The following is an 18,023-nucleotide window of genomic DNA, read 5'->3' on the forward strand; positions in this document are numbered from 1 at the left end:
CAATTAATTAACATGAATTAACAATGAAAAATACTTCAAAAGCATTTATTAGTCTAAATATCAATTTCAACATTTACTAAAATACATATGAATGTATGTATAAAATGTAACTTAACATTATTTAATGGACCTGAGCTAACATGAACCAACAATAGAATGGTCAAGTGGCATGAAAAAAAACTGTAATGCATTGCTGCTTGTTAGTTAATGCATTAAATAACGTTGACAAATGGCACTTTATTGTTAAGTATTATCAAATATGTTTTACAATAAGATTCTTATCACTTTTGCCATGCTTCGGGTATTAGTATAGGTAACTTTATATAAATATACGGTCACAAGACTAAATGGATGAGTCATTGGGAGAACGGGGAAAAAGTGTCAGAGGGAAGCACCTTACCCCATTCTCCCTGATCTTGAACAATATACACATATTAAATTCCTATATGGATCAAAATGTTCATAGAGGTTCCTATTCCATAGAGGCCACTTCTTAAACCCATCGTCAAATTCCCAGTGATTTCTTTTTTTAATTTTAAATAAAAACTCCAGAGGGATTTACAGGTGCTGTACACTTACTAAGAAAAGTTTTGTCATGCACCTGATTAGTTATGTTAACTTACACCCAGCAAAAAACTTGATATGAATGCAAAACGTTGAATTTACTGCATCTATAGAATTTATACTATACTAAAATAGAGTTCTACATAAGCCTCCTGTGCAGGAACATGGAAATAAAACGCTGTTTACATATTTATGGATTTAAATTGAAGGAATCAATGCAGTATTCTTTTAACGTGCGATTGATTACACCCGCGAGCGCAGAATGCGCATGCGCTACTTTGACAGTACATATAACGTGATGACGCACTCCGCAGAAGCAGGAAGTGCTTTGGCTTTGTTTTTGTCCGTCTACTGTGTTTTCATTCTCCACTAGAACTGTGTTTCCCACGGGCCCAAATGGCGACGTTTATTTCTGTCCCGCTGAAGAAGTCCTCGGAGGTCGACTTAGTGAAACCGTTGTCGAAATTTGTAACGTCTACGTATCCTCCCGGTGAGGAGCAGACGGAGTATCTCCGTGCCGTGGAAGAGCTCAATAAGCTCCGTAAAAGTGCTCTTGGGAGGCCGCTGGACAAACACGAGAGCTCGCTGGAAATCCTGCTGCGGTGAGAGCCTGACAGTTTCAATGGGTGTTTGTTTCTGCTGCCTGTTAAATATTGACAGCTCTGTTTCGTGGTTTATTTAATCTGTATGATTTAACGCTACTAAAGTGCCGATTATTTTCTGTTAGCGAATAGCAGAAGATGTCTAAAGCGCAGGAAGCTAGCAAATACAATCCATTTTTATGCCACAGACGTGCGACACAATGTCTCTATTTTATGTAGATTTGATACTATCTGATAACAGAACTAAATAACTAGTTTCGTTAATTTTTAGCTCATGTTAAGAGTTTCTTATCTGGTTCTGTTTGCTTCATAGAAATATAAAACGTGAACTGGAAGTGTTGCTCATGCTGGTTGTCGTGTTTGTTGCTCAAATGAATGCATTGAATTAGTATGTTTTATTGTTTTAGTGTTTAAAGTGCACATAATATGTGTTTAGGGCAGTAGTTATGTAGGTTAACGTTACGTCATTATATTTGGGCAGTTGAGATTCTGTTTTTGGGGAAGTTGACGTCCATCTAATATATATATCATACTCGCATATTAATTAAGAGGCTACTAAGAATATTTGTACTTTTAAAATTCGTCACCCCCTGTGAGCATTTAAAATAAATTAGTAAACCCAAAAAATGGTGATTAAAATGAGGGTAAACATAAAACGTTGAACAGTTACAGCATCTAAACATTCATGCATTCACATACATTTGACCCTAAAATCTTCAAGTTTAGTACAAAAAAAGTCCATGAACGCAATGCGTCAACACCCATTAATCAAACGTCACTCTGCTTCCTGGTTTTGCGTGACTCGGGTCAGATTGACCTCCTCAAACTTTCACTATAGATTAATAGTACATCGTTCGACGCAAATAACAGAAATAAATAAGACAATATGTCCTGAGTTGTGTTTATTATATTCTCAACGCAATTTGGTCGGTTATCGTCGACGTAGTTTTCACGTGATTCCATTACGTCATGTATTTGCAGTGAGGGGGGTGTATACAGGTGAGAGTGGCGTATACGTTTTATTTTGGGACAAAATGTATAACTGAGCTTCATTACTTTATCTGTAAACCTGCAGCTGGTCTTGTGCTCTGAAAGAGTTGAGGAAATGGATAGTTCATTTGTTAAACAAAATCAGATTTGCTGCATCATGCTTTCAGCAATTCATTTGTCCCCTTTTATATCTATTGTTTTGGTCTTAATGAAATGTTTATTTATGAATTGGGAAGTTGTTAGAATTGATAATTTACCTTCTATGATCCCATAAGACTAACATTATTGCATCATTTTTAATATTGATAAAATAGCAAAAGTGTATTTTAATTCTACTTAAAACTATTGACTTTCATATGAAGAATTAGGCCTTATTTTCCCAGTCAGCGGTTAGATTCTGCATTTCATTTGTGGTTTAATGTAGTTGACTGTAGCGACTGGGACTTGCACCATCTGGAGAGTGAATGAGAAGTGTGTTGCTATAGGAATAAGCCTCTTGTTTGCTGCTTTGTAGCCATGCTCAATGATCAAGATGAATGGCCTGCTTTGTAGGTCCTAGTTAGACTGGTGTTTGGTTTGTATGACGAAGAGTTCCTCGGGCACACCCATCAGTGGTATTGCCCTCTCGAGTCTACAGTCATGTTCTTTTTATAGTGCAGAGAGGCAAGAAATAGCCGATAGAAAACATATGGAGTAGAGGTGTGGGGAAATGCTCTTCTTTTAGGGATGTTCATTTCTGTTATTTTTTCCTAACCGACAACCGACGCTCGTTAACCGACAAGATTATTTTAAATTAGAACTGAATTAAATTAGAATAAGTGTCTCTGACCCGTTAAAAATACTAACAATTGTTTTCCAGGGATTAATTTTACATGCGCAAAAAGCAGCAAACAGAACATGAGGATTCACATGGTCTCATCACATCACGTCATATATATATATATGCGCGCGCAGAGCAGGGGTGCTCCGATCAGGATTTTTGAGGCCGATCACAGAAAGCAGTATCTGCCGATCCGATTACCGATCTTTTTAAAGCCATCTTTTTGTCATGTAAAATTATTTATAGTGATACACCAATCACTATTTTTATACATTTATTCAGTGCCTGATTTTTATTTTTGAAAATGGGGGGAATTCACCTCTTAGGTGACTTTTGTGAGAGAGGATTTTTTTAATTTGAGGGGTGGAGAGGGTGGATTTTTTTTTTTTACATTTTTTAAAATATACATTTATCTCACCTAAATGTTTGATCATCCAGTGCATTTTTGTTTTTGCAATTGTTGCAGAAAAGCTTACACGCAGCACAAGCCTGATTTCACAGGAGTCCACTACTGATCCATCTGTTTACCACAAACACAACATTTATCCATTATTTTGATTTCAAATCCAAACATTGTTACTGAAAATGCTTTTTATTTTATTTATTTATTTAGTCATTTAGCAGACGCTTTTATCCAAAGCGACTTACAAATGAGTATTTTTCATTTTTCAATTTTTCATTGTGATTCTTTTTCTCTTTTACATTAATACAATCTTTATAGACCTGTTTAAATGCAATAAATATAAGAACATTATTCACATTATTCAATGCTTTTTACTTTTGCATTTAGGCTACATGTAGATTTATAAATTAAGTTGCTCAAGCAAGTAACGTCATTTGCTTCTTGTGTTAGACTGTCAGTCACATGAGAATGCTGTCATGGCTAAAAATTTGTCATTGTGGTTTACGTTCCATCTAAATAAACTAAAGTGTTTTTCCTCACACTTTCCATTTTAACAGCTTTACTCATTGTTTTTCTCTCTCCCCTATAGATATTATGATCAGCTCTGTGCAATTGAATCCAAATTTCCTTTTACAGAGGTAACCTAAATAAATGCTCAGGTCACGGTGTAACATTAGTGTAACATTAACCCATTTGTTTGTTTTATTACAATAATTGATTATAATAATATAGAGTAATTTGAGCATATTCATAAGTCTGTAAATAATCCTTTTTTTCAGTTATGCCTGACATTTACATGGAAAGATGCTTTTGATAAAGGATCTTTATTTGGAGGCTCAGTCAAGCTTGGTGAGTTGATATGTGATTTTAAAACAACATCAGCATATGTCAATACAAACAAATGCACCTAAGGTGAAATGAATTTATTTGTATCGCATACTCTGTTACACATTAGTACTTTCGATTGCACTACAAAAGTGCTCTATGAGTAAGTTGTTTTTAAGGCATTTAATGTCTTGGTAGATTTGTTTTTGTAGATTGTTTAAAAAAAAATGATGTAAATACCTTTGGAGTATGCATCAATAAATATAATATGTCTGTCATCCATATTCAAGGAAAATATGAATGAATTTGAAACAGAGCCAGACACCTAATCCAGTAAAAAGGAAGGCCAGCACATCTTGTTAACTAAGAAACTTGCACCGTGAAACAATTTTATAAAAGTTTCACTTTTATTTTTAATGTTTCTGTATGAAGTTTGACATGCTGAAAACAAATATCACTTTACTTTTTGTGTATCATTAACAGTGCCTAAAGAAATATGTTGACAACTTATACAAGCTAGTCTGTTATTACTCATGCATAAAACTTACATGGTATGTGCATAACACTGTGCTAACAACAGTTTAACATAAACAGTTACCAAAAGTGAGTCTTCCAAACTTTCAGAAGTGTACGTTGGATGATTTTTGTAGTCCCACAATGTTCTGGAATGTTCCAGAAAGCACTAGAATATTACAGAATGTTACAGAAACTTATTAGAATGTTCCAATCCTTGCAAAACCAAAAACACATGCACACGCACATTTTATATATGCGTACGTTTTATAGTGCTTTGCTTATGCAATAAAAAAAGTCAATTTAATAAGAATGTCTTAAGACAGTGGTTTTCAAACCCTGGGTCGCGACCCTCGGGTGGGTCGTGAGACTTAAAAAAATGGGTTGCCAGGATGATTTAAGGAAAATGTATGTAACCAGTTCAAGACTCATGAAAGAAGCAACTAAATGACATGAACAACAAAACGAAAGTAACCAGCAGCCGCCTCAGGTCAGAATCAAATGTGTATTTGTGTTTGCGCTCTGTTTTTGCAGCGTTGTACATGTCTGATTTCTATAACGCAATGCCCAATCAAAGGAGTTTTAGTGAGTCAGAATCCACTCACCGCTCAGAACGCGAGTGTTCTTGTTCAGTCCAGACTTCTGGAAGCTCGCGATGCCAATCTTCTGATTATAATGAACAAAGTACGTGATGTAAGTAAGAGATTAATTGTCTTGTGTTGACAGATTCATTGATTATAGTGGAATTAGAGATCGCGATAAACTAAAATGAGTGACAGCTTTCTAAGGAAGCTTTTTACTTTGCCTATTCTGCATTCAGAATTTGAAGTTTTGTTTTTCATGCTGCTAAGAGGACCAAGTAGGCTACTTGCAACAAACTTTCGGAAGTGACATCCGCGTATTCTCTCGAAATCGCAATGACATTGTGATAATCATAACTGTGGACTGGACAAAATATGATATGTCAGAATAGATGTACATGAAGGCAAAGCACTAATTTCAGAAGCACCGACAGTGATTTGATTTTGGAACAGAGCATACTTCCGGAGCTCTACGGTGGGACTCGAGATCGGTCTGTAGCGCAGTTGTCTTTCCTCCCTCTCTTTCGATCTATCGATCTATCGATCGATCGTATTGGGTCACCCCCTTCTAATGAACAGGTTTGACAACTTTAGTAATTTCCATGAGTACAGATCTTAAAGTAAAAGCAAAGTCCTAATCTCAGCTGAACACCTCTGGTGTGACTTTAAATGCAGACCTTGAGCCGAAAACTCATCACCAAACACCAATGATTTGTACATACACTATATGGACAAGTTTTGGGACACCCCCTTCTTTAGAACAGAAGAAGGCACTTCCAAAACTGGCAACAAAGATGGAAGCATAATTCACGTATTTAAAAACTGTATTTCCATCTCTGTTGCAACAGTTTTGAAAGTGTCTAAAATTACTGTACCCATATACAAGTCATTGGTGTTTGGTGATGAGTTTTCGGCTCAAGGTCTGCATTTAAAGTCACAATTTAAAACACAGAGGTGTTCAGCTGAGATTAGGACTTTGCTTTATGCAGACCAGTCAAGTTCTTCCACACTGACTGAATCAATCATGTCTTTTTGAACCGTGTCTTATACACAGAGGCACTGTCATGTTAGAATAGAAAAGGGTCCTGTCCAAACTGTTGCAATAAAATTAGAAGCACACAATTCCCTAGAATATCTTTATATGCTTAAACATTAAGATATGTACTCATGGAAATTACTATAGTCAGACCTGTTCATTAAAAGGGGGTGACCCAATACTTTTGGCAATATAGTGTGTACATATATATGTATATGGGTCGCGTCAATTTAAAAAGAAAAAAATAGGGTCGATCTGAAAAAAGTTTGAAAACCACTGTCTTAAGAGAATAGAAAAAAGAACATAAACTGAAACAGTGATTAATACATTGCGGTTCATACTGTTTGTGTGCTTCAGCATTGGCAAGTGTGGGCTATGAGAAGACGTGTGTGTTGTTTAATGTGGGCGCGCTGGCTAGTCAGATTGCTTCTGAGCAAAATCTCGACAATGACGAGGGATTGAAGACCGCCGCCAAGTTCTACCAGGTTTGATTTTTGACCTTTAGTCCTTCAACAACACAATCGAGAGAAATAAAAATGTTTCAAGCATTTCCTGTCTCTTTCCAGCTGGCAAGTGGTGCATTTGCTCATATAAAGGATACAGTGCTCTCTGCACTGAATAGAGAGCCCACCATGGACATCTCTCCTGAGACGGTGGGCACGCTCAGTCAGATCATGCTCAGCCAGGCACAGGAGGTCTTCGTTCTCAAAGCCACTGCTGGTGCGTCTGTTTATGTTTGTGCTTTTTTTGCTTGAAGTTGACAGTTTTAATTGTCTAATGTTTCACCTTACAGATAAGATGAAGGACGCCATTGTTGCTAAACTTGCCAACCAGGCAGCAGATTACTACGGCGATGCTTTTAAGCAATGTCAATACAAAGAGAGTTTGCCTAAGGTATGTGCAGCTTCCAGTACACATGACTGATACGTTAGTGGGGAAGCTGATCCACTAGGGGTCACTGTGCAATCGAACTAGACACTGTTAAACATTAGGCAAAGATCCCAGCATACTGCATGCAGCAATCACTGTGGGTGTGTCTGTATATGTGTGTCAAGAGATTTAAGTTTCTTTGATTATCATTTGACTGCTAGACACCGCTCATATACAGACACACTCTCACAGCCTCCAGCCTTTGTTTCTTCTCCTATTGATCTGTGAGTGAACGTTGTGTGAGGATTTGGTTGGGGTTCGCTGAAGGATGCGTGCTGATTTGCTGTTCTGTTTTCTCTTTCTGCGCCCTGTGCTGTGTGTCTGTGCTCGTTTGTGGTTGCCCGTGGTGTTGGTTCGTGGTTGCCGTGGCGTTTGTGATTGCTGTGGTTTCCTCTCCCTGGTCAGTATTTTTATTTCCAGGAAGTGCTTCCCGTCCTCGCCGCCAAGCACTGTATGATGCAGGCCACCGCAGAGCTGCACCAGTCAGCCTTGGCCAATCAGAAGAAAAAATTTGGAGAGGAGATCGCTCGGCTGCAGGTGTGTTTGTCTGTGTGTGACAGACTGTTAATTTTTGGCTGGCCGGTTGCTTGTTTTATTTATTCACTGTTGAGCTTCATTAATAGGATGTTGACGTTCAGGTTTCTCATGCGTGTCTTGCAGCACGCCACAGAGCTGGTGAAGACCGCGGCTTCTCGATATGATGAGTATGTTAATGTAAAGGACCTCTCAGATAAGATCAGTCGCGCCCTCACAGCTGCAAAGAAAGACAATGACTTCATTTACCATGACCGTGTGCCAGAGGTCAAAGACCTGGAGCACATTGGCAAAGCATCTTTGGTCAAAACAACTGCAATTCAGACACCACTGAGCCAGAAGTTCACAGGTCAGAACGATGCACACATGACAATCCTTTTGTTTGGATTTTTTTGGGATATTTCCCATTTCTTACATGGAAAAAATTAACAAATTGCATTATTTTTTTTAATTGTTTGTGTTCAGATCTGTTTGAGAAGATGGTGCCGATGGCAGTGCAGCAGTCAGTGAGTGCAGCCAATTCCAGGAAGGCTGACACAGTCAACAGACTGATTGGCAGCATGAGGGAAGCAACGAATCTCTGCAACGGGTCAGTGTTGCTGCACATATTTGCTATTACAAGTCCATTAACATGTACAATGTGAGCTTTTACTGCTTTGCTTGTAATTGTTTTAAAGGGATAGTTCACCGAAAATTTTTAATTCTGTCATTAATTACACACCCACATGTCGTTCCAAACCCGTAAGACCTTTGTTCATCTTCAGAACACAAATGAAGATATTTTTGATGAAATCTGAGCGTTTTCTGACCCTGCATAGACAGCAATGGAACTACCACATTCAAGGTCCAGAAACGTAGTAAGTACATCATTAAAATAGTTCATGTGACATCAGTGGTTCAACTGTAATTTTATGAAGCTACGAGAATACTTTTTGTGCGCAAAGAAAACAAAAATAACGACTTTATTCAACGATTCTTCTCTTCCGGTCAGTCTCCGCTGCCATTCACGAGTACCACGATGCCTCTGTTTGTAAACAAAGCATCAGAACGCCGGCTCCTGTAACAGCAGCATCACACGCATACATCACAGTACTCTCGTGAATGGTGGTGGAAACGGACTGGAAGTGAAGAAATTTTTGAATGTTGTTATTTTTGTTTTCTTTGCACATAAAGTATTCTTGTAGCTTCATAAAATTAAGGATAAACCACTAATGTCACATGGAATATTTTACCAATGTCCTTACTACCTTTCTGGACCTTGAACGTGGTAGTTTCCTTGCTGTCTATGGAGGGTCAGAAAGCACTCGGATTTTATCAAATATCTTAATTTTGTGTTTGGAATGACATGAGGATGAGTAATTAATGACATAATTTTAATTATGGGGTGAACTATCCCTTTAAGGCATCAATCACATATCTAGTAATGCTTTTATTTAAACCTAGATATGCTGTCTATTTAATAACTTTTTAATTGTATACCTTGTGTAGTTTATTCTAAGATTGCCATGAAAATAGCCTTGATGCTGGCATGACGTTAAAAAGTGAATAAATAAAATATGCTGTCTAAATGGTTATTTTTAGCAGTATTTTGGGTAGATAAATGAGTTTTGGTGGTAGTGATTGATTGGTCATTGCTAATTGGTAGGGTGTTGGCATCTTTGAACCTGCCGGCCGCACTAGAAGATCTGTCCGGAGACGCAGTCCCTCAGTCCATCCTTGAGAAGAGCCGTGCTGTTGTTCAGCAGGGCGGCCTACAGAGCATCGAACAGCTTATTAAAGATCTCCCAGAACTACTGCAGAGGAACCGTGAGATCCTGGATGAGGTGATGCACATGTTCACCATCTGTTTCATGCTCTTTTATTAACCACAAGATCCAAATGTCTGAGATCTCTAGTAATAATGCTTCTATTTTTGCATTTTTCTAATTTAATAGACATTTTTCTTTCCAATTAATTCTATGAATATGGCAATTTCAGTGTAAAAGATCCAAAGACCCTCTTAGACTTCAATGGAAGGAAAACATCTAACCATCTATACAAAGGCGATCACATAACATGATCATTTATATACATTTGTCTCATAACCGATTAGCACAGAATCCTAAATATTTCCTTTTCATTTTATGTCCTGATTTTTCAAAATACTAAAATGGTTTATTTCCAAATTTAAATGGGGAAAATACTATCCAGACCTGCTGTATATGTTTATGACACCATCTGACTGTATGTACTTGCACTTCATGCCAGTTAGTATAATGAACAAAAATTGTGTTGTTATTACAGTCCTTGAAGATTTTAAATGATGAGGAAGCAACAGACAATGAACTCAGAGGCAAATTCAATCAGCGCTGGAACAGAACTCCCTCTGGAGATCTGTATAAACCACTCAGAGCAGGTACGTACACACTTCCACTCACCATTTATGCATTTAGCAGATGCTTTTACCTAATGAGACTTGCAGTGCATTCTAGGTAAACACATTATCAGTTTGTGTGTTTTCCCTGCACATGAATTATGTTGCTAGTGTCATGCTCTGCCAGTTGTACTACCGGAACCCAACCCTCTTTCTCTGTTTCTCCATGCAGAGGGAAATAATTTTCGCAGTATACTGGACAAGGCAGTGCAGGCTGATCAGGTGGTGAGAGAGCGTTACACTGCACATTGTGAGATGATTACTTTGCTCTGCAAGCCAGAGAATGAGCTCAGTGCCGCCATACCGTCTGCCAACCCTGCCAAGACTCTGCAGGGCAGTGAGGTGAGAGTGTTGTGATTTGTTAACTAAAACTATCAAAAAATTATTAAAGAAAAAAAAGAATTTTTAAAAATATATAAATATTAGATGAAAACACTTACAGGGTTAGTTCACCCAAAAATGAAGCTTCTGTCATTAATTACTCACCCTCATGTCGTTCCAAACCCATAAGACCTTTGTTCATCTTCAGAACACAAATTAAGATATTTATGATTAAATCTGAGAGCTCTCTGACCCTGCATAGACAGCATCACAACTGAAATGTTCTCAGACCCAGAAACATAAAACACTCCTCCATGAGACATCAGTGGCTCAACTTCAATTTTATGAAGCTACGAGAATACTTTTTGTGCGCAAAGAAAATAGAAATAACAATTTATTCATCAATTCTTCTCCCCGAGTTACTGTCTTCCGCCATTTTGGAGAGTACCACGATGTACAGTGGTGAAAAAAAATTATTTGATCCCCTGCTGATTTTGTACGTTTGCCCACTGACAAAGAAATTATCAGTCTGTAATTTTAATGGTAGGTTTATTTGAACAGTGAGAAGACAGAATAACAACAAAAAGACCCCCAGAAAAACACATTTTAAAGTTATAAATTGATTTGCATTTTAATGAGTGAAATAAGTATTTGATCCCCTATCAATCAGCAAGATTTCTGGCTCCCAGGTGTCTTTTATACAGGTAAGGAGCTGAGATTAGGGGCACTCTCTTAGGGAGTGCTCCTAATCTCAGTGTGTTACCTGAATAAGACACCTGTCCACAGAAGCAATCAATCAATCAGATTCCAAACTCTCCACCATGGCCAAGACCAAAGAGCTGTCCAAGGATGTCAGGGACAAGATTGTAGACCTTAAGGCTGGAATGGGCTACAAGACCATCGCCAAGCAGCTTGGTGAGAAGGTGACAACAGTTGGTGCGATTATTCGCAAATGGAAGCAACACAAAATAACTGTCAGTCTCCATCAGTCTGGGGCTCCATGCAAGATCTCACCTCGTGGAGTTTCAATGATCATGAGAACGGTGAGGAATCAGCCCAGAACTACACGGGAGAATCTTGTCAATGATCTCAAGGCAGCTGGGACCATAGTCACCAAGAAAACAGTTGTTGACACTACGCCGTGAAGGACTGAAACCCTGCAGCACCCGCAAGGTCCCCCTGCTCAAGAAAGCAAATGTACATGCCCGTCTGAAGTTTACCAATGATTCAGAGGAGAACTGGGTGAAAGTGTTGTGGTCAGATGAGACCAAAATACAGCTCTTTGGCATCAACTCAACTCACCATGTTTGGAGGAGGAGGAATGCTACCTATGATCCCAAGAATACCATCCCCACCGTCAAACATGGAGGTGGAAACATTATGCTTTTTAAAAAAATATTTTTCTGCTAAGGGGACAGGACAACTGCACTGCATCAAAGGGACGATGGATGGGGGGCCATGTACTGTCAGGGCCAGGGCATTGAAGCCAACCAGAGCATTTAAAATGGGTCGTGGATGGGTATTCCAGCATGACAATGACCCAAAACACACGGCCAAGGCAACAAAGGAGTGGCTCAAGAAGAAGCACATTAAGGTCCTGGAGTGGCCTAGCCAGTCTCCAGACCTTAATCCCATAGAAAATCTGTGGAGGGAGCTGAAGGTTCGAGTTGCCAAATGTCAGTCTCGAAACCTTAATGACTTGGAGAGGATCTGCAAAGAGGAGTGGGACGAAATCCCTCCTGAGATGTGGGCAAACCTGGTGGCCAACTACAAGAAACGTCTGACCTCTGTGATTGCCAACAAGGGTTTTGCCAACAAGGGTTTTGCCACCAAGTACTGTCATGTTTTGCAAAGAGGTCAAATACTTATTTGACTCATTAAAATGCAAATCAATTTATAACTTTTTTTGGAATGCGTTTTTCTGGATTTCTTTGTTGTTATTCTGTCTCTCACTGTTCAAATAACCTACTATTAAAATTATAGACTGATCATTTCTTTTTCAGTGGGCAAACGTACAAAATCAGCAGGGGATCAAATAATTTTTTCCCCCACTGAAGTGAAGTGACATACTTCCAAGTATGGTGACCCATACTCGGAATTCGTGCTCTGCATTTAACCCATCCATCGTGCACACACACACAGCAGTGAACACACACACACCTGGAGCAGTGGGCAGCCATTTATGCTGCGGCGCCCGGGGAGCAGTTGGGGGTTCAGTGCCTTGCTCAAGGGCACCTCAGTCGTGGTATTGAGGGTGGAGAGAGCGCTGGACATTCACTCCCCCCACCTACAATCCCTGCCGGCCCGAGACTCGAACCCGCAACCTTTGGATTACGAGTCCGACTCTCTAACCATTAGGCCACGACTTCCCCTAATTTGACTTCCGACTGAATGTGTGTGCTTTCCCCCTGAACGTAAACAACGCTGATTATGTTCTGGGTGAAAGGACGCACATGGGCCGTGGTACTCTCCAAAATGGCGGAAATTGTTATTTTTGTTTTCTTTGCGCACAAAGAGTATTCTTCTAGCTTTGCAAAATTTTAATTGAGCCACTGATGTCGCATGGACTGTTTTATTGATGTCCTTACATTTTAGGACATTTCAGTTCCATTGCTGTCTATTCAGGGTCAGATTTCATAAAAAATAGCTTAATTTGTGTTCCGAAGATGAACGAAGGTCTTACGGGTTTGGAACGACATGAGGGTGAGTAATTAATGACGGAATTTTCATTTTTTGGTGTAAATGAAAATGAGAAATGTTGCCTTGGGAGTTAACCAAAATATTAATCAGTTGATATACTAAAATTACTAACTGACACTAAAACTGAAATAAAAAATGTAATTAAAAATTTATAAGATGTATTAAAAATATTTATCTCTCAGACCAACCCTTACCAAACCCACATGATATCCTTCAGTCTGGGATTGTCCTCTTCTGTGCAGGTGGTAAACGTGCTGAGAGCTCAGTTGGCACAGCTGGATGAGGTGAAGAGGGAACGGGAAGTTCTAGAGGGAGAGGTGAAGTCGGTGACTTTTGATATGACAGCAAAGTTCCTTACCGCACTGGCTCAAGATGGCGCCATTAACGAAGAGGCTCTGACCACCAGTGAGCTGGATACACGTTATGGCTCTCACACACAACGCGTTCAGCAGAATTTACGCAGACAGGAGGAACTGCTGTCACAGATACAGGTGCACACAAAAACTAGCCAGTATTTCAGCAAAGAATTACTAGGTGATAGTCACAGTATTCTAATCTGATTTTATTAGATAAAGACTTAAGGCATAACAACAGCCCTGCAAAGGCTCAGTTATGAAATTGGATGCATGTCGACTTAAATTTAAATAACATTTTTGACAATTGTTGCACAACTTACGACAGCTAAGATTGTTTTTTTTTCCACTTTAAAAATGTCTTTTCTTGTCTCAGGTGTCTCACCAGGAGTTTTCAGCACTCAAGCAGTCCAACTCTGAAGCTAATAACAGAGAGGAGGTCTTGAAGAAGCTCGCCTCAGCCCACGATAGCTACATAGAGATAAGCTCCAATATCAAAGAGGGCACTAAAGTAACTAACTCATGCACTAATATTAGTGCTGCACACATGCATAATCCATAAGATGTCACTCAGCTGTCTCATTCTCTCCTCTTTACCTCCTCCTCTTTCAGTTCTACAATGATCTGACAGAAATCTTGTTAAAGTTTCAAAATAAGTGCAGCGACATTGTCTTCGCTCGTAAAACTGAGAGGGATGAACTGCTCAAGTATGTAATTCAGTAGTGTGCACATACCAAACCATAATAGTTTTAGATGACTGTGATTGGCTTATATTCTGATTTGACAGGGAGCTGCAGCAGAGCATTGCTCGTGAGCCGAGCGCTCCTTCATTCAACGTCCCATCATACCAGTCCAACACTCCTGCTCCTGCCTCAGGAGGCCCAACCCCTGCACCCAGGACTGCGTTTGTGAGTTTGTAGACTGATGACTTCTAAAGATAAAGTCCTTGACTGCAGGAAATAGCCTTATTTATATTTCTGTTCCATACCCAGCAGCAACCTCAGGCTAAACCCCAGCCGCCAGCGAGACCTCCACCCCCTAACATCACTCCTCAGGCGGCCAGTACTTCAGCTCCAGTCAGTACTCCAGTGGCTCCCAGCAGCACTAATCCCCCACCTGTTGCACCACCCTCACAGGCTCAAGGACCACCCTACCCCACTTATCAAGGCTACCCAGGGTAAATAAAGACCTTCACAAGTACCCATGTCCTCAAAGTTGTATGCATGTGACAGTCCATAGCTCAGTTCTATAACCTAGTGAGGTAGTTGCCAAAAGGTGGGCAGCTTAATTATGCTGCCTTCTAATGGTGTTCACACCAAAGGCGAATGTAATTATTCGCGCAAGTAGATTACATACAAAGTCAATGCAAAGACGCAAATAGAGGCGAATTCCTGGCGGGGGACGTGAAATGCGCGACTCGTTTGTTGCAATCGCGTGATATTCGCCTCAATTACGTGCAAGTTCAAAAATTTCAACTCGAGCGAAAACTTCGCATGACGTATTCTCGCGCAAGCCAATCAGGGAAGAGCTTATTGACGCGTCCGGTTGAATCAGAAAATAGAAGAGAGCATTATTGTAGCCGTCTTTTATGATATAGGTCTGGAGCATAGAAAACAATTAAAATCAGTTGTAGTTGTATTATATTAGCATGCATGGCTACAGAGATGCTGCTATCAATAATAAAATAATAATAATAATAATAATATCAGTGTATATACAGTAGTAAAATGTAACGCATTAATCACAGGATCAATAGCCTAACGTTACTCATCCTCCTCTGGATGATACTGTGAACCCAGACACGTCGGCATTTGGCTTTCCATCGTATTTGGGACTTTCACAACAGGTACAAAACAGCGATTGTAGTTATCTCCACCATGGTTGATCGCGCTATGTTTTTATTTGCGTGAGTGACATGAAAAACATCCCGTGAATAATCTAGAGCAAGTGACTCGCATATTCGCATCGCGTGACGCGTCTGGTGTGAACGCACTATAAGATACCTTCTTCTGGCCAAAATCTTAAGGCTGCATCCAAATATACATACTTATCCTATGCATATATAGTAGGCAAAAAATTATATGTGAAAAGAGTAGTGTACAAATTCACAGTATTCATAAAATAGCAAAAAATGCCCGGATGACCTACTGGCTCAGGCTCAGTGGGCATCCAATAGACACTTTACTATCCCATGATCTCACTTTTTGTTGAAGATGGCCAGAATGCACTAATCCAAGGCCAATTTTGAGAAATGTTGATTGTAAATGTATTCAATTTAACATTTACCAAGCATATGAATTAACTTATTCTTAAATAGAACGAATTCCATTCCACGCCAGTGAAAATGGAACACAAAAACTAGTTATGGTTACTGAATTAATCTGATTCTTTAATCAAAGTTAATCAGTTAAAATGTGTGCCCAATTCAACTGTAACAAAACATTATTTTGCTCCTCTCTCTCAGGTGTTACCAGATGCCAGTGACCTATAACCCCTATGCATACGGGCAGTTTAATATGCCGTACATGCCCTATCAAGCCCAAGGGCAGGCTGGATACCCCGGAGCCCCTCCTGCACAGCAGCCCTACCCCTATCCTCAACAACCACCACAGCAACAGCCCTACTACCCCCAACAGTAGAGCGCACCTCTCACTACTACAGCCACGCTCATTCCTGTAAACTAGCACTTCTCTTACTGCACTTAACTGTTAACACTCCTGCACTCACTCTCTACTTAACATCTGGCTTTATCTGGGTGGGGTTTAGAATACAGGCCCCGGCCCCTCTTTGTGGGTGGACTTTTAGGCCAAGGTTCACAAAGCAGGTGTGCTCGTCAAGGGAAGATCTGATCTCTGTCTCTCTCTTTCTCTCTTTCTTACCCTCTAGCCCAAAGTGAAGCTGCTGGCTGCCTGCCACTGCTTATATCTTATTTTTGTAATGAATACTGACATATAATCTAATGCAGGAGCTGTTGATTTCTTACCTTGATGATGATTTAATTGCTGGAAGAAAGACCATGGTTCTGTCTTACTGTAACCCTAGTTGTATCATTATACCTCCTTCTGTTCAGTCTACAATCATCGCTTCGGGAAAGGAACAGTTATACAGCTTAGAAAATGGATTTGTCTCTAAAAAATAATTCATTTTCGTGTTTCTATTGTTTTCATGTGATTAAAACCAATCTGATATTAAAGACGGTCTTTTTATTCCATTTCTATGCATGGTACTTTGAACCTGTAGGCGTACGTTCAGCATTTTTGTTCATTGTCAGTGACTCTCCGCATTGTTTTGCATTCATTCAGTGCCAGATCCAACAGCTGAGCATATTGAGTTCAGATTAATAGGCTGGGATATGAGCATGGCTGCAAGTCTGACTGTCACCACACATGAATTCAAGTGTGTTTGTTCGATAATTATTCCCATGCTATTTTTGTCTTGAAAGAGCCATGCTGAACAGACTGTCTCCATGGATACAGATGGAAGAGGATGGGGGGTTTTTCGCGTGCGAATAGATGAATGTTTATCGAGGTATCAGAGTGTTTTGATTATGTAAGGATGTTTTCTTTAGGCCATAACACAAACTCTGTTCACATATGCTCGAGCTGTGTATTGTTGTTTTGACAAGTGTCATTTGCCTTCAACAGTGCATTTTAGGATAGTGACGTAACTTTGTCACCTGATTAAGTGCAAAAGCATATTGTGTGTGTAAAAGGATACATGACTGTAACTACAGTCAAAGTCTTTATGAGCTATAAATGACGTTTAAGACTGTCTAAAAGCCTCACACACACATATTAGATAATGTAATTAACACCACTGGCATCAAGCCTCCTCAGCTGCTGGCTCTTACTGACAAGCATTCAAATGCCCTTCACTTCCGGAAATAGTTTTGCATTACAATGTAGCTTGATAATAGGGCTGGGATTTGATAGATCTCCTGATTTGTATCATTTTTAAATGCTTTGGAATTTTGATTTGATTCATTCACAGTTCATTAGGTCCTACCAGTTATAATGTCCATTTTACTTGCATATGAAATAAAAATGTTCTTAGCTAATGCTTTAAATTATACAGGGTACCTTCCAACTTGATACACTGGATATATAACACACACGCAGTTCAGTTGTTATTTAACAGCTGCAACCTCAGTGAATCAAGTGAAGTAAATTACATTTTTGTGTAAAACTTACAATGTGTAAAATTCTTATGAAATATTAGAAATTAAAACCTTATCCCCAGGTTTCATAGACAAGGCTTAAGACTAGTCCCAGACTAAAATCTAATTCTGAGCTGTTTCAACTGAAAGAAACTTGCTCTGACAGATCTTAAAATATATCAGTCCCTTTATTTTGTCTCAAAATGCACAACAGTAATGTATGTTTATAAAAATTGCTTGAATATCCTAATTGAACTATGGCCTAATCCTGGTTTAGTCTAA

The 18,023-nt window shown here is 39.3% G+C and overlaps 1 protein-coding gene across 4 annotated transcripts; it reads left to right on the forward strand.

Annotated features, from left to right (window-relative positions):
• The first annotated feature begins 850 nt into the window (after positions 1 to 850).
• LOC306847356 (programmed cell death 6-interacting protein-like) lies at positions 851 to 17,653 on the forward strand. 4 transcript variants are annotated; one of them, XM_079381264.1, is made up of 18 exons: positions 851 to 1,166; positions 3,969 to 4,017; positions 4,159 to 4,228; positions 6,692 to 6,819; positions 6,901 to 7,054; positions 7,128 to 7,228; positions 7,670 to 7,801; positions 7,925 to 8,147; positions 8,264 to 8,387; positions 9,444 to 9,621; positions 10,082 to 10,193; positions 10,384 to 10,553; positions 13,475 to 13,723; positions 13,962 to 14,096; positions 14,198 to 14,292; positions 14,373 to 14,493; positions 14,581 to 14,762; positions 16,050 to 17,653. In XM_079381264.1, the coding sequence occupies exons 1-18, from the start codon at positions 961 to 963 to the stop codon at positions 16,222 to 16,224; spliced, it is 2,604 nt and encodes an 867-aa protein (XP_079237390.1). In that variant the 5' UTR covers positions 851 to 960; the 3' UTR covers positions 16,225 to 17,653. The 4 variants fall into 4 exon arrangements, with proteins under 4 accessions (XP_079237390.1, XP_079237389.1, XP_079237392.1 ...); XM_079381263.1 differs by having other exon boundaries at positions 14,578 to 14,762; positions 16,050 to 17,648; XM_079381266.1 differs by having other exon boundaries at positions 868 to 1,166; positions 7,685 to 7,801.
• Positions 17,654 to 18,023: the final 370 nt, after the last annotated feature.

This window comes from Barbus barbus, assembly GCF_936440315.1.
Source record: "Barbus barbus genome assembly, chromosome: 27".
Classification (NCBI taxonomy): domain Eukaryota; kingdom Metazoa; phylum Chordata; class Actinopteri; order Cypriniformes; family Cyprinidae; genus Barbus; species Barbus barbus.